At 43.6% G+C, this 27208-nt stretch overlaps 3 protein-coding genes across 13 annotated transcripts in view; 2 read left to right on the forward strand and 1 right to left on the reverse strand.

Moving 5' to 3' along the window:
* The window catches only part of CDC25C (cell division cycle 25C), a 54314-nt gene extending 53688 nt beyond the window's left edge, over positions 1–626 (reverse strand). For 9 of the 10 annotated variants that reach the window (XM_037802187.1, XM_037802186.1, XM_037802193.1 and 6 more), the window contains exon 1: positions 485–626. The gene's annotated coding sequence lies outside the window, so the exon portion shown is untranslated. Of the gene's footprint in view, positions 1–480 lie in introns of all 10 variants that reach the window. The other variant, XM_037802185.1, reaches the window with a different exon arrangement.
* A 491-nt stretch (positions 627–1117) lies between these two features.
* Positions 1118–25772, forward strand: FAM53C (family with sequence similarity 53 member C). Of its 2 annotated transcripts, XR_005211484.1 has the most exons (6): positions 1118–1152; positions 4036–4264; positions 4634–4691; positions 6765–7555; positions 8472–8974; positions 25670–25772. XR_005211484.1 is itself a non-coding variant. In XM_037802196.1 (5 exons), exons 2-5 carry the CDS (start codon positions 4187–4189, stop codon positions 8727–8729), a joined length of 1185 nt encoding a protein of 394 aa, XP_037658124.1. In that variant the 5' UTR covers positions 1118–1152; positions 4036–4186; the 3' UTR covers positions 8730–11449. The 2 variants fall into 2 exon arrangements, 1 of the variants encoding a protein (XP_037658124.1); XM_037802196.1 differs by lacking the exon at positions 25670–25772 and having other exon boundaries at positions 8472–11449.
* KDM3B (lysine demethylase 3B) overlaps positions 14504–27208 on the forward strand; it is an 82368-nt gene continuing 69663 nt past the window's right edge. The window contains exons 1-2 of the mRNA XM_037802183.1: positions 14504–14724; positions 25670–25837. Coding sequence (XP_037658111.1) covers positions 14536–14724; positions 25670–25837 — 357 coding nt within the window. The 5' untranslated portion in view covers positions 14504–14535. The remainder of the gene's footprint in view (positions 14725–25669; positions 25838–27208) is intronic.

The raw sequence follows: 27208 nt of genomic DNA on the forward strand, positions 1-27208 counted from the left end.
TTCTTTTTGCCTATCTCTCTGAACCATGTTTGATGCTAGCTAAGACTCAAATTTACACCAGAGCCAGAAATCATCCAGCTGTTCCCCAACTTCTTCATTCTACATTCAGTCTTTTTAAAAAGGATTTGAACTTTGGCTGAGGTGGGAGATGATAGTGGTGGTGGTGGTGATGGTGGTGGTGGATATTTAAATAAAAGGTGGTTTCCTCTTCCTGAGGAGGAAACACAGCCAGACAACATCTTTTCCCCATTTCCCTGTTTTCTCTCCCCTCTGTCTTAAGGAAAGTGGTCTAGCTGTAACCATCATACCCCTCCCTCACCCCCCCCGCCCCCGCAAGTAACTGAACCGCCTATGATGTCATAATCACAACCCCATTACCTCATCCTGTTGGGGTGGGGGGTTGCAAACAGGGAAGAGGAGGAGTGAACAACCCTGGGCCCTCCTCAGCTTTACAAAGTATTTTGGGTGAAAGCTAATTACAGACCAAGTGGGCACCGCCCCGCGACGGCTGTAAGTCCTGGGTTTATAAGGTTCGCGCCGATCCCGCAGCTGGAAAGGGGGCTCCAGGAAACCCGAGCAGGCCCTGATCGGCCCTTGGACTACACTTCCCAGTAGCCTTCACGCCGCGGACGAGTCCTCTGCTGGGGGAAGGGGGATTCCTTCAGAGAGGAGGCCGTGGAGGGCGGGGCAGGAGAAGAGGTGAGAGGGGCCTTGGCTAATACTATTATGCCGTCTGAACAGAGTGGGAGTCTGCACTTGGGCCGATGGAGGAATAGGGGGCGAAGGTGACGGCTTTGTTTACCTTCGTCCGACATAGCCTCCCCCGCGGGTTTCAAGATATGCATCCAACTGGATCCATCCACTTTCTGCGGTATTTTGGGGGTTGACTCGATGGGGAGTTAACCACCCCCATACCTAAATCATAGCGCCAGACTCGTTCCAGACAGAGCTAACCGAAAAAAACTGTGCGAGAGAAACAACGAGGGGCTCGGGCCCCCGCGGACGCTTCAGAGGGATTCTGTGAACCACTGCGATCTCCCCACTCTCCTTAGGGGCCGGATGGTTCGCGCCAGTGCCTTTTAAGGGCACCGTGGGGCGAACGGAGCGCTCAGAGCTGCTCCGGCCGCGGCCCTGGGAACTGTAGGATCCGCGGTAGGTGGCTGAGGGCAGGTGGCGCTGGGGCCTCAGGGCGGGCACCTCGGCCGTCCTTCCCTCCTCTCTCTCCCCTCCCCCAGCCCGCCTGCTCGCGCGGCCGGGCCTCTCAGGCCGCCTCCGCGGGGAGAGCACGGGACCCGGTGGGGGAGGGGGAGAGGGAGTGCTAAGTCCTAGACCGTTTCCATTCCCTGCGTCCGGAGTTCGTTTCCCGCGGCCAAATGATGGAAGCTGGGTGGGAAGAGGCCATCGTGCCCCCCCCCACCCCGGCTTAGCAAGCCCTGACACCCCTCGCGCCAAGGGCCAGCGAATGCCCCATGCCCCACCCCGAGGAGACAGGCAGGCAGCAGAGGCAGAGGTTGGAGATTGGAGGGGGCCTAGCCTTTTGCTTCTTCATCGGGGGGAGCGGGGAGGGGTATTCCCCACTTGTCACCCCTATCCCCACCAGAATCATGGAGAAAGAGCATTCGGGTCTGCACATTCCTGACTCCCTCATATTTTCCTTCCGTCTCCCCAAGAGGTGTGGGGCCGGGACCTGGAGGCAATGTCCCTAGGGGATTTGTGACTCTCCCCCGCCTCCCTCCCTCGCTTGACTTGATCCTAGGTTCTCCAGGTTTAAGCACAACCTCAGCATCCCTGAGATCCTAGTGTCAGGGGTTATTCCCATCCAATGGGAGTTGGGGTGGGGGTTCTTTGCTCTTTTAATTAGGGGGCTGGTGGAGGAGGGAAAGCCTGGGCTGAGAGTTGGGCCTGGTGGGGTTATGGGGAGGGCCTAGCGGCCTGCTGCTCTGTGAAGGCTTGAGCCCGGTGCCGGTTGTTAAGCTGAGAAGTTTTCACTTGTTCTGTGAACGTTCGAGGCTGTCTCTACCCCTCAAATATACAAAATGGAAGGGGAAGGAAGGCGGCAAAGGAGGGCTTCTTACACTTTTTTCAATGCCTGCTTGAGAAAGAGGAGGCCCCTCGCGGAGCTGGTTTGCCTTCTTTTGTGTCCTGGTTTGATTCCTTATGGCTTCCCGTTCTGTTCCCCCTCTCAGCCTGGCCTGTTTTAGGAAACTCAGGCTAAGAGTATCAGTTGCATAGTGGTGGTTGCATTGTTCCAATTACCGCCGTGTGTGGCCACATCCCAACAATTAAAATTCAGAAAAACACAAAATCGCTCTCTTCACTTGAGCCCAGAGAGGGCTAGGAGTTTGCTTTCTGGCCAAATGCCTCATGAAAAGCTTGAAAGAGTTTGCCTCCCTCTCTGCTCCTCATGGCTGGTCAGCCTGAGGCCTGAGGCCTCTGGGGTGAAAGCCTGCAGTTAGGTTCCCTCTCTGCTTGATTTTTGAGGACAGAGTTAAGAAACCAAGAGCAGAAGTGTTAAAAGCCTTAGCTTCTACCGCAAGAACATAGGGGAAGCAGCCGAAGGGAGCTCTCAGGAAGCTGGGACTTTGTTCAGGGTGGTAATAGTTATGCATGAAAACGATAGATAATTATAATGATGATTGACTTTTCAAGCACCTTTCTTCCAAATAGTTCCAAGTACACTTAAGTGTGTTCCTTTGCTCTTCTTTGTGGCCTCCCTCTGAGGTGGGAATGGGGTAGAGATGATTCCCACTTTTTTTATAATATTAGAGCGTGAACTGCCCCTAGGGTCACAGAAGGAAGAACCTCTTGGGCTTCTGTTGGTACCAGGTGATGCATCCAGCATCCAGCCAGAGTCAGACCCTGTTGCCTTCTTTATCTTAATGATATCATCGCTTCTGGCATCCCAAGGCTTTGTAGAGCAACAAACAGGAGTGAGAAATGGTAGCCTTTATGGACCCTGATTTGTACAGGTCAGATGGCATGCTTTTGTACATTTTGCACATTTCATGTTATGTCATCCCTGGGACAGGTTCAGATTATTCTGCCCCTTTTACATATGGGTAAACTGAAGCCAAGGAAGGTTAAATGGTTTGCCAAAGCTGTCACAGCAAGTTGAATTAAGATTGAGATTTCTTGATCCTTTGTTCTCCCTGCTAGCAAATTCCGCATGTAGCCTCTGGTGAGCTGTTTGCCTACTGGTCATTTCTGGGAATGGGCAGAGCAAAATTATTGAGACATTAAGTTAACCTCCCCACTTCCCTTGAGCAAGGCCCTTCAGGCAATTGTGTGGCCTTGAAGTCTGTTCTCTAATAGTTTGCTTTTACTAGAAATTGACCATGAGAAAAGGAGTCTTGATTAAGTGGATCCATGGTCTTTGAGTCAGACCAGGCTAAAAACTTAGTTCAGAGTTTCAGGTTGTTTTTGTTGTTGTTTTTAACATCTGTAGAGTTGAAATGTAATGGGAATTACCCTGATACCATTTCCTTATCTTCTACCCAGTTTCTACAAGAGAATATACACAGTATCTGTTGAGAAACAATAATATAGCAGCTGCTCAGGCTGGGAGAGGACATAAAATCCAGTTTGATTGGTCTGAAGCAGAAAGTCATTCTTAAGCCACCACTCCTCCCTCTTCCCCATTACTACTTCTCTAGTTTAGGAAAAAGGTACCTCTGTTAAGATGAAGACAATATTGGGGTAATCAGGATGTGAATAGCCATTTGGGCATCTTCTTCTCTCCCCTGAGCTGTTTTCTGAGTGTTGCTGGGATTCTGGGGATTCTCAGCAGAGCATGAACCAGGTTAGGAATGGCAAATAGTTTCAACTTGTTTGCCAGCTCTGGTTCGTTTTACTAGACATCTGGAATGCCAAGTTCTGAGGCTATGTTTAAGCTTAGCCAGAAAGAACTGTGATCAATTAATGATGCCTGTGAGAGGCATGGCATAGGAGTGATATAGTATGTATGCCATGCATTTTTCATCTCTGGACCAACTACTCTCTAATATCACTTGGGGACGGTCACTCTGTAATTGGCAGACTCAGCAGGCATGCCTGGAGAGGGAAGTCCCAATGGTGCTAGAATGGTGCTGCAGTGGCAGAAGATGGCTCACAAGTGAGGTCTGAAGAACAACGGGGAAGATATCCATCATTTGCTCCAAAGTGTGCAAGTCAAATCCTGGGGAGAATCATGATAACCCTGATCACTGAGCAGCTACAGAAGCAGACTCTGGATGAGCTGAAATGTACACGCTTCAGCATCAGTCTGGTAAAAAAGACCAGTCTTCCTCCTCCTCCATGACCCCTCCCCCCTTTTTCCTGAGGCTGTTGCTACTATTCCTGTGCTGTTTGAGTCTAATCATGCTACTTGTACTGGTAAAGCCCACAAAAGGTTCCAAAGGAAGGGGGCAGGGATTATTGCACTGATAGAGAATGGACACCAAAACTTGGGTGGAGAAGGGTATGAGATGTTGGAAGATGTGGATTACTTTACTATCTTTGGGAAGACAAGAGGAAGAGGACACTTAGGAATCCCTAATACCTCTGTAGCCTGTGAATTTCAGGGATGAGGTAAAGAGGGCTTTCTGTAAATCTGTGTTCTGAACTCAAATGACTATGGATGTTCTCTCTCTGTTAGCCTTTGCCTGATCATGCAGACATCTCCAACTGTGGGAACCCTTTCCAGCTTGTGTCTGGTAAGGCATTGTGTGTGTGTGTGTGTGTGTGTGTGTGTGTGTGTGTGTGCCCTTGCCTGCATTTGCACATTTCTTTCATTGGCTTTTGGTAACCAGGGCTAGCTAGCCTACCTCCTGAACTTTCTTTCCTGGGTCACCCTCTGAGATTGGCACTTGACTCCATTTTCCTGCCTCAGTAGGGAAGTTATCTGTTTAGTTTGCTCTTACTCTAGCCTTGTGGGACTTTTATAATCTAAATGTTTTGAATAGATAATATATTTATATGGCTCAAAAATTTTAGAATAACACCAAAAAGATTAAATGGAGAAAAGTCTCCCTTCCACTCCTGTCCTCTATCTACCCAGCTTCCACCAACTCCCTAAAAGTGACTTCTATTATTAGTTTCTTGTATATACATCCAGAGTTTCCTTATACAAATAGAAGCAAATATAAATGTATATTATTATTCCTACTTTTTGTTTACCACAAAACGTTGCATACTATATACAAAAAAACCTTATGTTTTTTGACTTAACTGTAATATAGTTAGGAGATCTTTACATATCATTTTGTTGAGGGTTTCCTTGTTATTGTTTTTAATGCAATTTTATTGAGATATATTCACATACCATACAATCTCCTTTTTTCTGTACTTGCATATTATTGCACTGTGTGGATGCATCATAGTTTAATCAATCTTCTGTTGATGTACATTTAGGTTATTTCTTATCTTTTCCTATGATATATAAAACTGTAGTGAATAACCTTATAAATATCTCATTTTGCATAGTGAAAATATATGTGAGATATAAATTCCCAGGTTATGAATTACTTGATCAAAAAGTCTATGATGATGGGGCCATTTCAGTGGAAGCATCACTGGTAGACAACCAGAACTCTCTAACCCATGCTGCTAGGCTATTTTGCATCTCCTTTTCTTTCCTGGGATACCTGGCAAGAAATTTCAGTTGGCAAAAGCATCTCTATTCAACCTCTGCCTCCTGTTAAATACTTCGCTGAGTGCAGGTGCTGTGCTGTAAGTACAGAACAGGATACATCGTCCCTGCCTTCATGGAAGTTAGTAGGGAGAGAGCTGTTGACCAAATAAAGTCAAGTGGGAGTTTTCTCTATCATCAAGTCTGACTTCATATATTTGTCATTTGCCCCAAATAACCAGTCCCTGTAGGATTCCAGCTGGCAAGCCAGAGGAGCTTAGAGTAGGCCCTTTGTCCCTTAATGAGCTGTCTCCCAAAAGTCATAGTTTTAGTTGGAATGCAGAATGCAAACCATTCCCTTTGGTCCATTTCCCTTTTTACCCCTTGGTCCCTGCCACACTGTTTGGATTTAAGAGCAGGCCTAGGAGAAGGGAATCGGTATGTTGGTGGCCAGACACAAAGGACTATGGGCAGCACAAAGTCTCGGGGTTTCCCAAGCACAGATTCCACCGTCAAAAGTCTTTTCTACCCTGTTTGCCCTGCCTGGGAGTAAAAGTAATCTCTTACCTGCTTGATTACCTCTTCTTGGCAGCCCTGTCTTCGTACAGTTGACACATAGGAAGGGAAAGGCCAAGGGAGGAGAGCATAGGGCTGCTTTTTGGAATCCAAGATGGGGGTCAGGGAGTAGAGAAAGACTGGATAGAGTGGGGTGGGGGATAAGCATAGCACACACATACCATGTTTGTTTCTCTCGATTAGTTTTGCTTCTGAGAGGGAGTGAGTGGAAGGCAGTATGTAAAAGTATATTTTAGATTTTGGGTGGTTTCTTATAATGAAAATAATACAGCGTAGTGCTTAAGAGATCCTGCCTTGATGTCAGACAGACCTGGGTTTTAATCCTACTTTGATGACTTGAGATCCTGCCTTGATGTCAGACAGACCTGGGTTTTAATCCTACTTTAATCACTTGATTGCTACATGACCTTGGGAAAGCTTCATCTGTGAAGTGGGGATGAGAATAGTGCTTACCTCATGAGTTTTTTTGGAAGAGGAAATGAGATAGCCCACATAAAGTGCTTAGTAAAGTTTGTGACACATAGTAAGCTCTTATAAAATGTTCACTATCATTGATATTATTTTTGTTATGAATGCCTTCCAGAAGGTGCTTCTTGGAGGGGCCTGCCCCATTGTTCCTGTGCCGAGTTCCAGGACAGCCTCAACCTCAGCTACCACCCCTCAGGCTTAAGCCTGCACCTCAGACCACCCAGCCGGGGGAGCTCCCCACAGGAGCAGCCCCTCTCCCAAGTCCTAAGCCCTGAGTCCCCAGACCCAGAGAAGCTCCCTGTGCCCCCCGCCCCTCCTTCCAAGAGGCACTGTCGCTCACTCTCAGTGCCCGTGGACCTGTCTCGCTGGCAGCCGGTGTGGCGGCCTGCACCCTCCAAGCTGTGGACTCCCATCAAACACCGGGGTAGTGGTGGAGGGGGTGGGCCGCAGGTGCCTCACCAGAGCCCTCCCAAGCGGGTCTCCAGCCTCAGGTTCCTCCAAGCTCCCAGTGCCTCTTCTCAATGTGCCCCAGTGCACAGACCATACAGCCCCCCTTTCTTCAGCCTGGCCCTGGCCCTGGCCCAAGATTCTTCTCAACCCCGTGCTGCCTCCCCTCAAAGTGGCTCCTGGGAGAGTGATGCTGAGTCCCTGTCACCTTGCCCACCCCAGCGCCGCTTCTCCCTGTCACCCAGCCTGGGTCCACAGGCAAGCCGCTTCCTGCCCTCTGCCCGGAGCTCCCCCGCATCCTCCCCGGAGCTGCCCTGGCGACCTCGAGGCCCCCGCGGCCTTCCCCGAAGCCGCTCACAGCCTTGTGATCTGGATGCCCGCAAAGCTGGGGTCAAGCGGCGCCATGAGGAAGACTCCCGGCGGCTACGGCCTTCCTTGGACTTCGACAAGATGAATCAGGTGGGACCGGCGGGACTAGGGGAGTTGGGATGGGGACTCTGTTCTGTTCCCACTTGGAGCTATTCTCTTAGCTACAGGACCCCCTGGCAGCGCCTCCCCTGGAGCCCTTTCCTGTCTGAGCTTTGCAAGGGTGACCTACTGTCCTGGTTCGCCAGGACTGTCCCGATGTTAGCATTGAAAGTTCTGTGTCTTGTGAAATCCCTTAGTCCTAGGGGTTCTAAAGAAACTGAGTGAAATCCATGTTATGTCTTCCAACAGGGAGCCCAGATTGCCCTGCTAGAGGCACTTACCCGCTTCTCAGAGGATGCATGAGCCACAGAAATCCCATCATCAGTACCCCCGCCCCCTCTTGTGCTCAAGACTGGTTTTGCCACTTGCCCTTTACTGCCTTAAGTGTGAGTCTGTCAGGGCCTAAGGAAGACAGGCAGCTACATCATTCATCTGTTCAACAAATGTTTTTTGTCTCCCTAGTTTGAGTACAGTTGTTGTTTGCACTTGCCTATTTTTTCACATTCTTCCTTATAGACCACCGGGTCACAACCCTCTCTGACAATTTATTCATTTCTCAAATAGCCATCCAAGCATTCATCATACATTTACCAAACAACATCACTATGTACCAGGCTCTGATTAGGTGCTTGGGAATACAGTGGTGAATCAAGCACACAATATTCCTGCCCTCACAGAGCTTATAAAAAGCTTCTAATCTTGAATCTGATAAAAACTATGGGCTCTTTCCTCAGAGAAACGTGCATTTACACTGAATTTTCTGAATTTTATTCAAAACACCACCCTAAACTAGAACTCCTGCCTTCACGGGTGACTGAGAGGGTCACTTTGAGATACAGCTTAAGCCAGGGTGCTCTGGGAAGTTAGTATTTTCTTTGCCTTCTTACTTATGTTGTTTGTTTGGCAGAAACCATACTCAGGAGGTCTCTGTCTCCAAGATACAGCCCAAGAAGGCAGCAGCATCTCTCCACCGTGGTTCATGGCCTGTAGCCCCCCACCCCTCTCTGCTTCCTGCAGCCCCATTGGGGGTTCCTCCCAGGTGCTGAGTGAAAGTGAAGAGGAGGAGGAGGGGGCCGTGCGGTGGGGGCGGCAGGCATTAAGCAAGCGGACACTATGCCAGCAGGACTTTGGGGACCTGGACTTGAATCTGATTGAGGAGAACTAAAACTGAGAGGCTACTTCCTGGAGCCACACAGACTGACTCTCTTATGGCTACTAACAAGTGTCAAGGCCCAAGGCCAGGGGCCCAGCCTGGGAATGGGGGTGAATGGAGGGCTCCGACTCAGGTTAGCCGGAAACCTTCTCGCTCCAGGAAGCTTGACCATGCTGAGACTGGCCGGGACAAGATAAACGGAGCTGGTGGCGGGAGGGACAGCCCCAGAGCAGACCCTTCCCGTGGCGGCCCTGAGTGTGAGTATCCCTGCCACCAAGAGAACAATGGGCAGGGAAGGAAGGGGTCTGTTGACCCCAGCTCGGGGAATTTCACTAGCCCCTTTGCTTCAAAGGGCACTTGTGTCTTAGAATTTGGCCAGGGTGGGGGATTCAATCAGCCTCCTTGGAGAAACTGTGTGAGTGTGTGCGTGCATGGGAGTGTCCTCGAGTAAAGGCATTTGCGTAGCCTTAGGGAAGTAACGCAAGTTGCTCCTTAATAACAGAGTATCATGATACCCCAGGTTCCTGAGTTCACAGGACATTGGGCTTTTTCAAGGAGTCAAGAGGAGGGCACCAAGTTTTCCTTTTTTCTAAATAGCTCTGGAGCCAGGCTTGTAATCTGTAAGCACCATTGGCTCTGCAAAGGATTCTGTTTTGGGGTACAGCAGGGTCTTTTAAGTGCTGTGACCTCATCTAATGTTTTTCTTCAGCACCCCTACCCCCTCCCCACTAGGCAGATCTAGTACTGGGAGCTGGAAAGGGGGAGAGGTGTCTCTACATTTTTTCTGAGCTGGCCTGTTTTCTAATCAGATTGCCTAGGCTATATACATCCTGCCTCTCGCTCTCTAAGTAGATGCAAGCACATGTGGACAACTGAGGCAGGGTTGAAGGGCTCCATCTCTCTCTCTCCCTAATGAGGGGACCTTTTTCCCTTGCCCTCTAACCTTGGAGGTCAGATAAAAGGAAGGCCCTGCAGTGGTTGCCAGCATTTACTGAAGCAGATGTGCAGCAGGACTTTGGAAGCAGACTGTAGGGAAGCCTATTCTTACATGATCTAGGCCCAGCCTCTCTTCTGATCTGCTTGAGAAAGGGGGGATGGGGGTGTCAGCATTTACTAGTTTGCTTGTCTTCTACTTCTGCCAGGAAATGTTTATTTGCCTCTAATTGGCCCTGAGAGACCACAGGGAGGTTGGGGCTCACTGAAGGACTGGCTAAGGATGCAAGGGAGTTGATTGTTGTTGTTGGATTGAATTTCCTTTTTTAAGTTTTTCACCCACAACTCAAGCCAGGGCAGCAGGTTCCAGTAGCTGCAATGATGAGTTTAAAGACTGCAGATACCTTGGTAGGGCTGGCACCAGTTGAAATGCATACTGAAGTTGCCACCACAATAGCTTTTGAGGCTTTGTTCAGCTTTGGATAGAGTGGCAGAACCAAATTGGACTGTCCTTAGTGGAAGAAGGGCATTTTCTCTTTGACTTTCAGGGTGTCTTAGGACCCAAGTTCCTCATGTTAGGGAGGAAAACCAGGGGCTTTGTGTTTTCTTCCTCGTGGAGTTGAACCTGGCATTTTCTGGGTCTCCCACATACCGGACAGGAGAATTGATGAAGCTCCTGCTGCCTCACCTCCACATCACAGGAGGTGGCCATGTCTTAAGTCTCAGACCCTCAGAGGTTTTACCCTTCTCGGGCTCCTTCCCATCTCCTGTTAGTAACCACATATTATCCAGTGGGCCACCAGGTCTACGGAGACCTGCGAGAGGCATTCTGGAGAATACAGGGAAACTGTGAGCCCAGGAGTTTTCCATCCTTGGTTTCATCCCTCCCCTGGTGCTTCTCCCTCTTCAGGCCATAATTTCCCTTGTGCCAGCTTGTTTTCCTCCTGTGGCATCCTCATTCCTGGGTTCTCTGCTGCAGATTGTCTGTGCCAGCTTCCAATAGGCCATTGGCAATGCCGAGTGGGGTCTCCATGGGCTCTAAGCTGAAGAAATGAGGGCAGTGATTCTGCCTCCATCCTGGCTTCCCCAAAGCCCTAGGGCACCATCATTAGGGAGAAAGTCTACAGATAATACGTTTGAATTCCATTACTTTAAGACTGGAAGGTTAAACTCACCAGAATTATCAACTTGCTTCCCAGTCTAAGCACCCGTGGCCCTGGGACAAGCCTTTTCAAGAAGTGATTCATTTTGCTTTACACAATAATCTGTTCCAACAATTCTATGTAAACCAAGTGCTATTTTTCAATGCATTTGGACTGCTGACCACTTAAAAGCAGCCTCTGATTGCTTCTTTTGTAAAGTAAGCAACCTCCTCTACTTTAGCTGTTTTGACTATTTGGATTTTCACATGTTGGGCTTACCCAGAGTGGAGCACACCTCTACAGGGCTTGTGGTTGGTGCTGGGTAGACATCTGTATCTGTGCTGTGTGTGTGGTGTGGCTGACCAGTAGGTGAGTATTCCTGCGTGTGTGAGTGAAGCCACGCCTAGGCTGGTGCTCTCCTCCTGTGCCCCGTGACTGCCCAGTGGCAGCTCCAGCTGCCCTTCACTCCCACCTGCTGCCAAAGTCCCTGTGCTAATGGGATTACAAATACAAAAATGAAAAGAAAAAAAATTTCGTAAACTTTGTTTTCTATTAAAAAAAAAAAATCCATAAGTCTGTGTGTGTTAAACCTGAGGTCCTGCCTCTGTGGCTGTGTTTGAAAAAATAAAGTTTTATTAGAATAATCCATTTTCCCAAGCACCCTTGTGTACTATGGTGTCTTCTTCCCTTCCCCACAAAGAAAGGCAAAGAGGAAGCAGGGAGAAGGCTGCCTAATTCTTCCACCCCTCTCCTCTAGAAATGGCTGGGCCTTGGCTCTTTGAGGGCAGTATCTGGTCCCTAAATCCTTGGCAGTCCACAGCAGATCACATCCCTGGCCCAAGGCTTTGTTAAGGCCTTGGTTATTTCTGGCAGTCTGTTTTGGCTGCTGTTTCCCTGGTGCTTGTACCTGTCTCCTCTTTCCTGCTGTCACTCTCACCTTCAGCAGGTTTAAGTCAGGTATTAATACATTGAGAAATGCTTGATGGTGCAGTCAGGAATTTGTCTAGATTGGTTTGTAGGCTTTCTGAGGTGAGGAGAAAGCAGGATAGAAAACTTGACCAGGCATTTCTTTTTTGAGGGTTTTCACATGTTATGTCCTGGAGAGATGGTGTTTTAGTCATCAGAATTCAGATTCCAAATAACCTCAGCAATTTCTCCAACCTAAAAATATTGCTTCTGGAAAATTATCCTAGCAGCAGAGCTTTTTTGTCCTAGAAGAGGGTATTTACCCTAATACTTCAATTTGGAATATTTGCTGAAAGAAGCTGTGTGATTCTTTCTCTCTCTATTCCACCCTTTCTTCTCTCTATGTTAGCATTCTTCCAATGTGTGTGGGTGAAGTGTAGTTGCTTAGAGATCTAAGCGGGAGCCTCTGTCCCCAAGGCTTAGCCTTTATTTACCAGTTGTGGTGCTGACTTGCCAGGCAGCAAGAAGAGTCAAGTTGCTTAGCCTGTGTCCCAGTTTCCTGCTTCAAACTGGTGGCATTCATCATTGAATACCAATGAAGTGTGCAGGAGGACAGGATTGGTTTGACTACCTGGAGTAGGAACCTTTGAGGGGGTGAAAAATATGCCCTAGAAAGAGTGGAAACACTTGGAAGCAAAGGAGGGACTTGGGGGTGGGGGTGGGGGTGGCAATGGCATGTGGTTGAAGAGGCTTGGTTTTACAGCTTTGTCTTTCTTTAAAACTGCTATTTCATTTCACCTACTGCTTGAGCAGGGGTAAGGTCTGAATATCTAAAATGACTCTTCCCCCATTTTTCCTTTCTACTGAGTTTTTTTGTTGGGTTTTCTACTTTTATCTTCTGTGAGGCCAAGTGTGATTTCGTTATCCATCCCCCTAGTATAGGAAAGAATGTAGACTCCATGAGGGCCGGGGTTTTGTTTTATTCACTGTTGTTTCCCCAACACTTTGTAAAGTTCCTGTCACATGAAAAGTGCCTGGCATATTTGGGGAACCCAAAGAAATTTTCCACCTCTGTCCCTCCCATCCCTGAGCTTAGATACATTTTTGTCCCCAGTGCTATGAGAAACCAGCCTTGGACAGAAACTAGGACAGTAACTAGAATACCATATGAGAGAAGATCTCAGCATGAATGTTGATAGAAAAGCGGCAAGGCAGTTAGGTCCTTTATGGATTCATCCTTATTCCTCTCCTACCAATTACAACTTATCAGCCATGTGCTTTTAAGAGGGTTCTCTTGGCCCAGACAAATATTGTGAGTCAGGCCTCAGGTTGGCTGTGAGAAATGGAAGTTCCAAGGAATAGGGAGGGGGGAAGTTCCAAGGGAATATTTCCTTTGTGTTCCATTGGATTTGTTCTAGAATGTTTTCCCTAGATGTTTTATACCTTTACTAAGATCAATAGTTGGTGCTCCCCCCCATTTTTGCTACCAGAAAGTAGGTCAAGGGTATAGACAAGGTTATAGAAAGGAGATAACTGGCCAAGCTCAGAGCCAGCTACTGCTCTTTCGTGTATGTAGAGCAGATCAATGAAAGAAATGGCCACTTTTCAAGTAATAGTCATTACTAGACCCTTTATCTTTCTGGTTTGTATCTGCTTCCATTTATACTGTCTCTGCATCCATAAGATCATGGAACCTGCACCAGTCTCTCTGCCACTACCAAAGTTAAATGACTGAAGTTGCCCCCTTCCTGGTGTGAAGGTCACTGGAACAATCGAGCCAAAAATCTCAGTATGTCCCCTACTCTACAGCCCCCTTTTCTAATAACTTAGCAGGAACTAACAATCTCTCATACCTGTATTAAATGAATTCTGATAGGAATGAAGGGGTTTTCTTTGTCCCCATCCGCACTACTTCCATGGAAAGATGAGTTACTACTGAACCTGGGAAGAGAATACCTTTACTACTGGCCTCTTTTCAATTCCCCTAAAAGTCGAGTTGAGAAATGTCTGAACTTACTCAATAACATTGACAGACTTGGAATGGGAAGAAGCTCTATGGGTTTAAGTCAAAATGAAATGTTGGAAGCACATATAATGGCCTTCAGCCTATGGAAAGAGTAGCATTACCATATCCAATGGATGTAACACATTGGCCAATGAAAGTGAACCTAGGCAGTATCGGCGGTATAGAATGGAATGGTACCATGTTAGTTATGGGCCAGTGAGAAGGAACATATTGTATCCCATCGACCAATGGGAAGAAAGACTTTTAAAAGATAATGACTGGAAGGATTTTTCAGGATAGAAAACCAAGGGAGTATTGGGGGCTGATTGCTGAGCTCAAAACATCCACCCTCCAGGTACCATGCCCCCCAGCCCACCATCTCACTAAAAGTCTTTGGTCTCCAAAGAGGGTGGAGCTAAAGAAGAAGAGATATAGGACACCCCCGAAGGAAGGTTGGGATCAGGATGGTGCCATGGGGGACCAAAGGACCCGCTCACCTCCCCACCCCCGGCCGAATCTGCAATTCCCCTCCCAGCCGCAGGGGGCACTGCAGGCCCCGGGGAGGTTGGGGCGGAGCGCTGCGAGGGGCCCGGAGCTGCCACCCCGCTCCGAAGCGCGGGGGGCGCTGTGCCGGGCCCGGGCTGCAGCTCCGCTCCCGACCACGGGGGGCGCTGCGCGGCACCGGTGGTTGGTGGTGGCTGTTGGGGGGGGTAGGGGGGAGCCGCGGCCGCGGGTGGTGCGGAGGGAGGCCTTGCGGGCTGTTCGGGCGCTCGGCGGCGGCGGTGGTGGTGGGAGGCGGCGGGCAGGAGCGCGGGTCAGGCCGGCCCTGGCGATGGCGGACGCGGCAGCCTCCCCGGTGGGCAAGCGGCTGCTGCTTCTGTTCGCGGACTCCGCAGCCTCGGCCTCGGCCTCAGCCCCCGCGGCGGCGGCGGGCGTAGATCCGGGGCCTGCGCTGCGCACTCGGGCCTGGCGGGCCGGCACGGTGCGGGCCATGAGCGGGGCGGTGCCCCAGGACCTAGCGGTGAGTAGCGGCCGAGGCGGGCACTCGAGGCCCTGGCTGCGGGGCCTGCGGGCGTCCTCCCCGGGGGCCTTTGTGAGGGGGTGGAAGGGTGAGGGTGCCCCAGTTTAGCGCCCCCCATCTCCCCAGCGCCCCCCGCCGGCTCCTCGGCACCCCGAGCTCTGGCCGGCATGGCTTCCGCGTTTGGGTGCGCGCCCCAGTTCTCCTCGGGGGGCGGCCGGGGCGCCAGAGGTGCTGCTTCCAGTCGGCAGGCCCCGCCTCCTGAGCGACCCCTTTCTCGGCGTCCCCCCAAACACGCCTTCCAAGCAGGCCCCCGAACCCTGGGTTCCCGGGCCCCTCGGAGTTCGGCCGGTGCTGCTGCTGCTCCCCGGAAGACGCGGTTCTGTAGTCCCCAGCTTCTCTTGGGAGACCTGCGCCCTGTTCCCTGCCTTCCGGAGCCCCGAGTGGGGCGGGAATGTGGGCAGTTGTGGGAGGCACAGAGGCTGCAGTTGGGCTGCTCAGAGCTTTTTTATCTGGCAGTTACTTCCTCCTTGTCTGAACCGGGCTCGGCCTGGCGGTCTTCAGAAAGGCCACCAGTCGGGACTCTCTCCGGCTCCCCTCTCTGCGCTTCTGGCTGACAGGAGCTGCAGTTGTGGCTATTTTTGATAAGTTTGAGATCTGTCTTATTAGCCGAATGGGACTGCTGGTGGTTCTTTTTTGCTCCCAGCTCGGCTAATCCCCCCAACCTTGGGAGAGGTTTTGTTTTGAAACTTTGCGTTGCGGCTTGATGTATTTTGTGATTGAAGTTGTTCAATAATAGAAGTTACATTCGGGACCGTGATGCTATTTTGGTTAATGTGGCGGCAAAATATTGTCTTTCAGCTTTGGCAAGCCTCTTTAGTTCCTCTTTCTGATAGTGGCCCTAGCTTCTCTGGTGAGATAAGGCCATGAAAAAATAGGCAAGTTCCTTTGGAATGTAATAGATCAGCATTCAAAAGGTAAATATTCTTGAACTTGCTTATGTACATATTATAAACTTGACCGCATTTTGTGAGACTTGGAAGTAATGTAGGTTTCTGATATTCATTTTTTCTACCTATTGATCGATAGTGTTAGGCAGTCTTTTTTTTTCCCGATATGCAGACTTTATGGGTGCTTTGGCATGTGGCTGACTTAGGCCTCAGCTTTGCTTCTGTTACTTGAGTTCACTTGTTTTGATCTTTCTCCGTGCTAGGATTTTTTGTGGCTTCAGAGGAGCAAATGTGCAAAAGGATACCGGAAATATAAGGGGATGAGGATAATGGTTAAGAAGGATATTTGAAGAATAATCTAAATTCCTCTGTGCTTTCTTTGTAAGATGACTTTCTAGGCTGGAGTGAGGGAGAGTTGTCCCTCTGAGATCCAGTAATTCATTCTACCCCCTTGGATGCAAAACATACTTAAGAGCCACCATTATCTGCATACTTTGCCCAAAGGCTTAGTCTGTTAGAGCTTTTTTTCAGTCAGAATTTTATTTCCTGGTTCTTCAAATGGTTGTTTTCTCCATCAGCTGAATTGCTAATGAGCTCTGCACCTGAAATGGCTACCCATTCAGTTAGTTGTTTGCTGGGCTCCCTAAGGACAGGGGTTTCTGAAGCTCGCCGAAATAGATGCTGGACACATTCTACTAAACTAAATACTGAATAATTTTACCACTGGGCTCCTGAAACTTGTTTCTCAAACCAAGTAAAAAGTTGCTGTGATTCTTGAAAATTAAAGCAAGGTATATATTACAACTGTGTTGAGGTCTTGCATGGAACTGTGTGAATATATAAGCAAAGGCAGATTTGGGTTTGAAAATACATTTATATTTGGCTTGTATGTATATTGGGAGACATAGCTGAGAAAACAGCAACAACAAAACTCAGAGCCTTTAGAATTTTTCACCAGCTTACAAAATTGCTTGAGAATTGCTGTTGCTATCATGAAGTTCTGTTAATGGCAATAACTAGTATAGGATCTGAACTGACCTTATTGTTTTCCTTTTCCATTAAAGAGATTTTGTTTGGATTGGGCATGTGGGCCTTTCCAGTTTGCACCACACACCCGTAGTAAACACAACTGTCTTCCAATCAAAAGTGCTCTTCCTGTACTCAAGGGTGGAGTTTGCAAGCAACTGGTCTGTGATTGGGCAGATTTTCATTCAGTTATGTGTAAAATGTTTTCAGTCATGCTTGATTTTGAGTAATGCATAGCAGGGCGCCCCCTGTTAAGGATGAGTAATTGAGGGTTGGATGAATGAGTTTCTGAAGTTATTGAAAACACACTACTCAATTCTCAATTTTAGGCTCCATTAATATCCTTTTTTGATCCAGGAATCTTTCGCAATGTAGTATTGATCCATTTAATGAACGCTCTTCTGGAAAACAGTACCAAAGTCATGTGCTACCTTAAGATGAAATGTGAAATGTTTTGTTCATAAAAGTATGATAGGTGGGCATCTTCACCTGAAGACTGCCCACTGTCAGTAGCACTGACAAGTAACTCCTGAAATTTTTAGCTGAAGTAGGAAAACAGCTCTTTTTTTTTTCCCAAGAAATAGTAACTATATTTGTGTTTCAAAATAGGCATGTTATGTTAAAAAAAATTCCTTGCAAAATTAGTTTAATGGATTTTTGTGCATTTATCTCTAGCTCTTCCTTTCTGATCCAGTGTTCTTTTTGTGTTCCTAAATCATTATTGGCCCATATAAGTTGCAGAGACCTTGGAAACTTCACATATTTAGGCATGGTAGATAAACAGACCCAGAAAACTTGGATTTTCCTTTTTTGTTGTTACAAAAGCAAAACTTGCATTTTACAAAATGTCAAACAGCCAAAGGTATACACAGAAAGAGGCAACAATCACCTTTCCTCACCAGCTCTCCCAAGGAAGGGTAAGTTATCTTTGCTCACCTTTCTTAATCTTGGTACAAAAATTATCAAAACATTCATCAATACATAAAAGTTTGAGTATTTTTAGCAAATTGTATCATACTGAACATTCCTTGGCAGCCTGCTTTTATTCATATAATGTTATATCATGGGCATCAATACTATGGACCTTACTCATTCTTTTTGATAGCTATTATATTTCATAGAATGGATGTACTGCAGTTAATTGAATCATTCCCCCTCTTGATGTTATTCAAGTTATTTAAAGTTTTTTTGGCATTACAAACAATTCTGCATGAAATATACTTGTATTTGTACATATATATATATATATATATATATATATATATATATATATAATATGTGTATCTTTATATAATCACAGTTTTATTTCTATAGGTTAGCCATCCAGGAGTGAGATTGTTAAAGAGTATATATATTTTCTGTTTAATTAGGTAAAGCCAGGTTATTTTCCAATAAGATTATAACATTTCATACTCCCACCAACAGTGCATGTAGTGCTTGTTTCCCTTCACCCTTGCTATCACTGGTGTCATCATTCTTGTGTTTGCCAGTCTGATAGTTATTTAGCATTTCCATTACTACGGTGGTTTTTCTATGTTTACTGACCTTTTACATATCTTTTATGAATTATCTGTGCATATCTTTTGCTTATTTTTTTTAATGGGAGTTGTCTGTGATTCCAAATTACATGCATTTTAACCCCTTTACCTGTCATCAGTTTTTTTCTCTCGTTTGTCTTTTGACTTTGTTTATGGCGTGTTTTGCCATACTGAAAAATAAAACTTTGTGACTTCAAAAGTTTTGTGACACCAGATCTCTCAGATGTCTGGATTTCCTTGCTTAGGAAGAGCTCTCTCATCTTGAGCCTATATAAATATTCTTCAAATTTTCTTTCTAGTATTTTCAGTTACTTATTTTTCCTTTTTAAATCTTTGGTTGCCTGAATCTTTGTGTACATGTCATTTGAGGTGGGGACATCTAGCCTTTTTTCTACTGAGTAACCAATTGTGTCAGCACTAGTTTTATTAAATAAACCATCCTTAACTGTATGGTAGAATTAAATGATGGATTTAGTAGCAGCGATTTGTTTTGAACAGGTATCTTAGCTATCTCAGCTATTCAGAACTTGCAAGAAGAATGAAAGCAAATGTTCCTTATTTTTTTCATCCCTTTATCTTTCATCTTTATCTCTGGGAAAAGTGAATTCTAAAATACTCCTTTCTTTTGATTCTAGTTAATGTAATAATTGTAGCAGTGTCCAGGCTAGTACTGTGTTTCTTCTATCTGGGAGTCTTCTAAAGAGGAGTAAAAGCATATCTGCCTTATTTTTTTACCCTTGTCTCTTCCCAGCCTTTCCTCTGTCTCAGGGTACCTGGAGGCTGAAACCTCTCTAGTTTGTTTCTAGCTAATGGTCAGAATGGTACCCTGTTTCCAGTGTACAGTCCATTGTTTTTTATTCTCAAACTGTATTCAAACGTAGCACTTCAGCCCTAACATAAGAAACGGGAGTTCGTGGCTTTTAATATTTATCCTTAAGTGTCCTTTTCTTCTGATAATTCCAAAGTTACATGTACATATATTTAACTGAGTGATATCGTGAAATGTATGCTCCCTTATTTAACAGAGTATTTTTTGTGGATTAGAGAACTTTAAATAAAAATTAGATTGTTCTTACTTAACAGTAAGAATATACACTATTAATTGTGATTCCCTCTAAGTATACTTTTCATCTTAACTCTCCCTTACAGTAAGAAGTCTATTTTTGAAACACTGAGCCACAGTTGAATTTTTCAGGCACTCAAGTGCTTTGTATAGTTCATTTTTAAAAAGTTTGTTTTATTTTATGTGTGGTAATTTTTAATAGTGCTATCTTAATTTGTCTTTGCATTCTATTTATTTGAGCTGTGCAGTATTTCTATCAGTGAGCACATTATATACTGGTCATTTTGTCTAGCATCCTTTCCCTTTGTAACACAATCAGTTCTTTCCTCTTAATTACCCCCTTTTTAAGGGACTTGCTTCACTAACTCCCCACCTGCCAAGGGCTCATCCTCTCCTGTAGTACTCACTTGCCTGGGTCTCATCCCCAGCTTGTTCTGGTTGACTTAGTTCCCCCTTCACCTTCAGACTACTCTATGAACACTCTAAATGGTGGGTAGGTAACATGGTATTTTCTCGTCAGGATTATTCCCAACAACAGCTGGGGTGGGTTCCTGTAGGCTTCGCTTCCATGAGGCCTGGGGGACATAACACCTGTTGTTTCTTCTCAGTTTTCCACTGCGTTTGACAGGTTGGTAGTTTTTAAGCCCTCCCCACTGCCCCAACCCCACTGCCAAAGTGTCTTTTACCCTTGTTCTGTAAATGGATAAAGCCTGCCTGATTGTTCAGTAGTGACTCAAGTAGTGTAACCCCTCTCAGTTTTTTTGCAGGGGCAAAAACTCCCATTCTTTAAGTGACTTCAGGGATAATCAGGCTCTAGGGGACTGATTCTCACTAACCAAATTCTCTAGGGACTGATTTGTAAATCCACATGCAAGGTTATTAATTTACATTGGGAGATATACCTATCCAGAGATCTGCACAGAGCCCCCTCCTGGTCTACTCAAGAGACCAAATTACAGATAAGAAGGATCTTTGGTGTGCAAAGACTCAAGACAAGGGAAACTGGGTGTTGCCAAAAGGATATTTACAGTAAGCAAGCCGTGATTTGGTAATTCTCTGCTTTTCTAGTACTTTCTAGCTTCCATTGCTTTGTTTCCCCTTTCCCCATTGCTTATAATGTTGCCTTCCATCACAGTTGTATAAAGAGAAAAGAAAACCTGCCCATTCTTCAAGCCCATTCTAGGTACCACCTCTATAAAGCCTTTCTGAATCAGGATAAGTTAGTTTTTTTATTTGCTCTTTTAGCACTCTGTGGACACCTCTTTTTGAGATAACTTATTGCAGGTTTTCTTGTTAAAGATATGTAACAAGATATGTAGCTTATCCCTTCTACTAGATTGTAAGTTCTTTGAAAACGAAATATATGCATTTTTCCATTATTGTTTTAAAAGGCTTTCCCTGACATAAAAATAATGCATGCCCATTATATAAAATTTAGAAATTATTTTAATAATACCAAGAAGAGGAAAAAAATGGGTAGTATCTGAACCCATTAGAAACTGCTGTTTATATTTTGATATATATTCTTCTAATCTTTTTTTTAGGATTTTAAAAGGCATAGTTGAATTCATACTATATTTTCAATTTTGAATTTTGCCTTTTCACTTAATGTAGCAATTATTTTCCTTATTACCAAAAACTCTTTGCATTATGGGTGATTATAATTTTCTTGATGCTTCTCTATATTTTACATCGGTAACGTGTATTACTTTTGTAACTGGAAGAAAAACAGTGCACCTTAAGAAAACCATATGAATATGATTTTTATTGGCAGGATAATTTAACTGTTCTCCTTTCATTGGATATTGAGGTTATTTCAGATTCTAGGGTTTGTCAATAATACCATGATGAGATTTTTATGAATTAAACCTTTTCTGTATTTAGGATTATTTCCCAGGATTATTCCTGGAAGCAGGATTATGGATATTATGTGCACATATTTAAGGTTCGTGATACATAGCAAATTTCCTTTTTTTTTTTTTAAGTCATACCAATTTATGCCTTGACTAAAATAGCATGTGTATGCTTAAGTAACAAGTATTTATCAGGAGCCCTCCTTCTGTGTTTTTATTTCATTTAATCCTAGGGTCAATCTTTTGAGGTACTTAATTATCCCTATTTATAGACAAAAGAAGTGAGGTTCAAAGAGGCTAAAGTAACTTGCTCACACTTCATAGCTAAGAAATAGGGGAATTGGGATGCAAATGCAGATCTTTGTGATTCCGCAGTCCCTAAAAGTGCTGAATATGCTTTTATAGTTTTTGTTGAGTTTTTATTCAGTTTATCCCTGTGGTATACAAATATTTCACATTTAATTTATTTAGGATTTTAGAAAGTAGAAAAATAATTGGGGATAATTGTTGGAAAGCTACCTCTTGAAAATCAAAGGAACCACAAAGAGGAAGTTATTTTTTGTTTGAAAACAGCAGAATTCTAGATATGAATCATTCCCCACCTAGGTTGTCAATATATGCCACAGTTTTGTAAAATCATTTGGAACAGAGTTCACATTTTGTTTATAAAGTAAGGAAATTGGAAAAGAAAAGTTAAGAACCTTGGAGTTAGTCTTCCATTTCCTCTGTCCCCTCACAATCATCACCATATCCTGTTCTCTTTGTCTCTAATTTCTCAAATATACTTCCCATTCGTAGTCTTATTAGTTTAGGCCTTTTTCATCTAATTCCTGGGTTATCACTATGTAATTGATCTCCCTGCCTCCAATTTCTTCCCTCTATAATTTATCCTCCAAAGTTATTTCTTTCCTGTTTTGGAAAATGTTAATTATGTAAGTAATATATAAATATATTCTTTAAAAAAAAAGCATTCACTGATAAGGCTAAAATATGATTAACCCTCCCATCACAATCTTCCTCCGAAGTTCCTCATCCCCCTGATCAATCTGCAACTTGCTTTTTTTCCACATAGTGTATCTTGGAGATCATTCTAGTTTAGTCCATTAGGTAGAGTTCATGCTCTTAAACTGTTTTATATTATTACATAGTATGAATAAATCATATTTCTTGAACCTTTCACCTAATTGTAAAATACTTTGTCATTTCTGTTTTGATTTCCTATTTAAACTAAGTGTTAAGAAGCTTTTTCCACCCCTGTCCACCCCTCCATCCCCCACACACACTCCTATACCACCATGGCATTATCAATCTAAAACATATCTTTCTAAAACATACTCTCCAACTTCTTTCAGTAGCTCCCTCAAGACCTGTAACAGGCAACATATATTCAAATGCCTCCAGGGACCAAGCTTGTGAGAAACAGCTGGGTGACAGACCTAAGGATGTAGTGGGGATTGGCAGCTGGAGAGTGCAGGCATTGCCTAAAGGTGTTCAATTGCACATTTCTAAACAAAACAAAGAAAAAACACTCTGCTAGCCAAACAAGACATTTACCCCAACAGGTTTCGATTTATCATCCATTAAAATGCCATGCAGATCCCTTTACAACTTGCCTACTAGACGCCTCCTTCTCTTGTCATAATGTTCAGTCTGCTTTTATGTTTCTCTGCCTTTGCACCTGCTGGAGTCTTTCTCTCCCTTCTCTGCCAGAAGAATGCAACTTATCCATAAAGATCCAGCTTGTATGCTACTACCCTCTTTGGTGAAACTGTTCTAGTTTTCCAAGGCAGAGGCCTACTCTAGCCTAGTTTAGCACCTTGTTCAAACCTTCATTTTTGCCCTTCTATATAGCTCTATAATAATTTCTGTAACTCTCTTGGCTCTAGGGTGTGAATCCCTCCTGCCAAGTGCTACCTTATTCACCTTGACATTCTTGGCCTGGCAAGTGCTACATATATAAAAGGCATTCTGTCTATTTTTGTTGAGTGAGTGAGTGAGTGAATAATGGTATTAACTGTAGTAAGAGTGGCCTTGAGGTAAGCTCGGATCCAAACTGTTGATGATTACTGTCAAACACAGAGACCTATGTTACTCATCTGATTTTATCTAACTTAAGGTAACTTATTTGATTTTAATGTTACTAAAATGAAAGTAAATCACAGATAAACCATATATTTTTATTTATTTAAAAATTAAAAGCAAGAGTTCTGACGCTAACTTTCCTTAACTATTGAAATACTTTACATTTAGTCCTTGGGTTCTAGCTATAGCATGTGTATAACTCTTTGCATGTTTTACTTTAATAGAAGAAATTTAATCAGACCTTTAAAATGATTTCAAGCTATTTTAGTCCATTTTTGTTCAGATTATCAACCTTTCTTGGTCATCTCTGACTCAGTACATCCACAATGAGATCACTACCATTGGTTGTTGTAGCTTATATCCCTTCTTCCTGTTCTGTGGCCTGGCTACTACCATTTTAACAGTACACATTCTATGTTCTTTGATCTGAAATGGTTCTTTACCCTATCCATTCTAATTCCTTCCATTTCTCGAGCTAGGAGGTAAAGCATAGTGCTAAGGCCAGAATTAAGCCTTCCTGGTAGGAGAATATTTTTACATTTATCCACATTCCATTTTGCTCTCAAAACAAATTCATATCATTAGTTTGAAGCTGTTGCTTGATCCTGGAATGTATAGTAATGTGGTTGTTGTTAAGTTAAATAGTTTATTGCATATCCTTTGCCCAGGCAGGTAACAAGATAATTGCCCTTAAATTAGGTGAAATCTGGCCAGCAAGTATTTCAGCTTTGCTTTGATGTCTCCATATATGTGATTGAATGTTAACTTTTTTTAAACAATTAGTTCTGGTTCTTGTATGTACAAAGAATAAAAATTGTTACCGCTTGACTACAATGACTTATGTCAGTGTTGAGTTCTTGAATTTTAGCTAATATTCTGTATTTGCGTGTTAGCGTGACTTAGAATTTTATGGCTCCTATGTTTTTTTTTAAGTGATTGGCAGATTAGAGCTACAGTATGGCACTTAGCCTTCAGTCACCAGGGAACCTTAGCCGTTGGTTTTCTTTCTTCCTTTTCTTTTTAATTTTTGAACATTTTAATTACCACAAAAAAGCCTTTGGTTTTCTGAGTGATTCCCAGCAGAGAATTGTGTCCCTCTAATAAAACTAGAGCTTTTTCTACAGGAAATGCTTGGTACACCTAGTATTTACAGATCCTCCTGGTGCCTCCAAAGTTTGCAGTTAAGAATAGCTGCCATGGGAATTCTGATGCTGTCCTACATCAGTTAGTGTTGCTCCTGGGAAGCTTCATGTGAGAAATTGCTTATAGAGCCAAGTGGTTGGAACAGCTTTGCTTCCCTGAGTAATTGCTGTATGGTTAGTTTCCTTTTGGTCAGTGAGAACTGTGCATCTGACCTTGCCTCCATTTTCAGATTTGCCTTTGGGAAACTCAGAGCTAAATATGTCACTCAGGCATAGCAGCACTATAGACCCTTATTTCCCTTTTTCACTTTGATAGTAACTTCCTGTTGTAGATCACTTTCTTTAACCCTGATTTTTTAATTTATATTTTCCCATTTTATTGCATGTGCTTTCCAAAAGCCAACTAAAATTCTTTGATGATGAAGTGATATTAATAAATAAATATTCAAGTCCTTTTTTTGACTAGTTATGTGTCAGGCACTACTGGACAGACAAATGTATTGTGAATAGTGATGCCTGTATGCTCATGCCTTGCTCATTATGCCGTGTTGAATCATGTCAGAATTTATATGGAAAAGGCCAAATATGCTTTTCTAAGCATATTTATTAGAAAAATGGAGCTTCATTTAATATGAATCGTTTTTAAAAACTTGTTAATGTCTACTTAAAAGCAGAGTGTCTCTTCAGGGAGGAAGTAAGGCATTGTTGTGACTACAGCATGCCTCGGCTAGCAGATATGAATGAGATCACTGCTGGCAGTGGCACTCCACAAGTAGGAGTGGGAGGGCAACTATTTTTATTCAGTGTTTATCCTTTTGAATTTTGTACCATGTACATAGATTACCTATTCAAAATAATTAATAAAAGTCCACAGCTATCTTCAGTAGAAGTGTAAAAAATTTTCTCTTCTATTAAACTGTGTGTTTCTTGAGACCAGGAAGCATGCCGGATTCATAGCACAGGGCCCTATACATGGTAAACTCCCAGCTAGTGTGTGTAGATGAATCGGAAACTAGGTTACAAATTTCAGTAGGGACACAGCTAAAGATTACCAGATGGCTACAGATAACTCATCCCTTTACTTCTGTCCTGCCTTTTCAGAGTGGGGCTGAGAACCAGCTTCCTGGCTCTTTGAAGTATCATCAGTTTATATTGCAATCCATTAAAAGACTTTAAAAACAAGTTAGTAGAATTTTTCCCAGTCAGTTGTTCAAAATGGGATTTATGTTTGTAGGTTATAATGTGGGATTTTTCCAAATGTGACTTTCAGACTCCCTTTTTTCTCTTTTTGCAGATCTTTGTAGAATTTGATGGCTGTAACTGGAAGCAACACTCCTGGGTTAAAGTTCATGCTGAAGAAGTTATTGTGCTTTTGCTGGAAGGGTCACTTGTATGGGCGCCTCGGAAGGACCCAGTCCTTCTCCAGGGCACTCGAGTCTCAATTGCTCAGTGGCCAGCCCTGGTGAGTGGCTTTTTTTTTTTTTTTTTTGGCAGAAATAGATTTGAGCTTTATGCCAATGCTATACCTATAGTATGTATCCGGTAGCTGAACTCTTTAGAATTCCCAAAAACTACATGCCTTGTCCTTAACACACTTTAATCTGAAGTTACCAAAGCCAAAATAGGGACAGATCTTTTTTCCAGTGTACTCTGAAACTTTTAATATTAGATAATATTTCATACTTTTTGTCTCTGAAGAATTTTTTCACCTGTAGTCTTTTCCCATGGTAAGGTTTTTTTAAATATATATTATTGAACTTTATGTACAAAATCGTTTGATTTCAAATAAACATTTAATGTAAAAACAAATGTTCTTTTAAACTGAATTTTTTTTTACATCTACTGTACCATTCAAAAGCTTTATCATCTTACATGATTTCTTCAAGATCTCTTATCAGGGGTACATATAGAAAAGCATTTTTTTAATAAATAGAAACAAAGGAATTTTTTTTTTTCAGCTTTTATTATAAGATGACCTAAAAAGTTTACTCAACAGAAGTAACTTCATTACTCTTCGGGGGAGGGAATCACCAACTTTTTGTGCAAACAATGGTACCCTTCTTTTAAATAATAAGAGCATAATTGCTTAAGAAACTTTTCCCGTAGTAAGGTTTTGAAACAATGTTTGCAATCCTTAAGTTTTTTATTTTAATTATCAAGTTTTGTTTTATGAAGCGAGACAAAATAGTATGTTATCAAATTTAATTCTCAGACTATCAGTTTGTTTCTGTCTATCATGTTAGCAGAGTATAGGTATAAATGGTAACATTTTTAAACAAATATTTTTTACCTATTGGTTGTAAATCACTGTCTCCTTTTGTTTGTTTTTAAGGCAACATTCAGAAGAAACTTTTACAAACAAATTTGGGGCTTCTGGGTGACTTTTGGAGGCTTTTTATGAAATAATAGCATGAATTTACCCATGCATATATATACCAGTAATTATTTCAGAAATCACACAAAGGTGTCAGGAGCTCTACATATGATAAAGTGTAACTTTAAAAAAAAAAATGTATCATGGCAACATATATACAAAATTTTCCTTTTTAACCATTTTTAAGTGTACAGTTCTGTGGCATTAAATACACTGACAACATTGTACTACCATCACCACCATCCATTACCAAAACTTTTTCATTACTCCAGTCAAAAACTCTGGACCCATTAAGGAACAATTCCCAATTCTCCTCTTCCCTTAGCCCCTGGTAACCTGTAATCTACTTTCTGTCTCTATAAATTTTCTTATTCTAGATATTTCATGTAAGTGGAAACATACAATATTTGTCCTTTTGTGTCTGGCTTATGTCACTGAATATATTTTAAAGTTTCATCC

The sequence above is a fragment of the Choloepus didactylus genome, chromosome 13, assembly GCF_015220235.1.
Source record: "Choloepus didactylus isolate mChoDid1 chromosome 13, mChoDid1.pri, whole genome shotgun sequence".
Lineage (NCBI taxonomy): Eukaryota > Metazoa > Chordata > Mammalia > Pilosa > Megalonychidae > Choloepus > Choloepus didactylus.

What these genes read in the sequence shown, in the direction of transcription:
- FAM53C (XM_037802196.1), top strand. Translation starts at nt 4,187, where the DNA reads ATGATAACCCTGATCACTGAGCAGCTACAGAAGCAGACTCTGGATGAG. An exon ending in CCCTTTCCAGCTTGTGTCTG is followed by an intron (nt 4,692 to 6,764) that starts GTAAGGCATTGT and finishes AATGCCTTCCAG; the next exon opens with AAGGTGCTTCTTGGAGGGGC. An exon ending in ACTTCGACAAGATGAATCAG is followed by an intron (nt 7,556 to 8,471) that starts GTGGGACCGGCG and finishes TTTGTTTGGCAG; the next exon opens with AAACCATACTCAGGAGGTCT.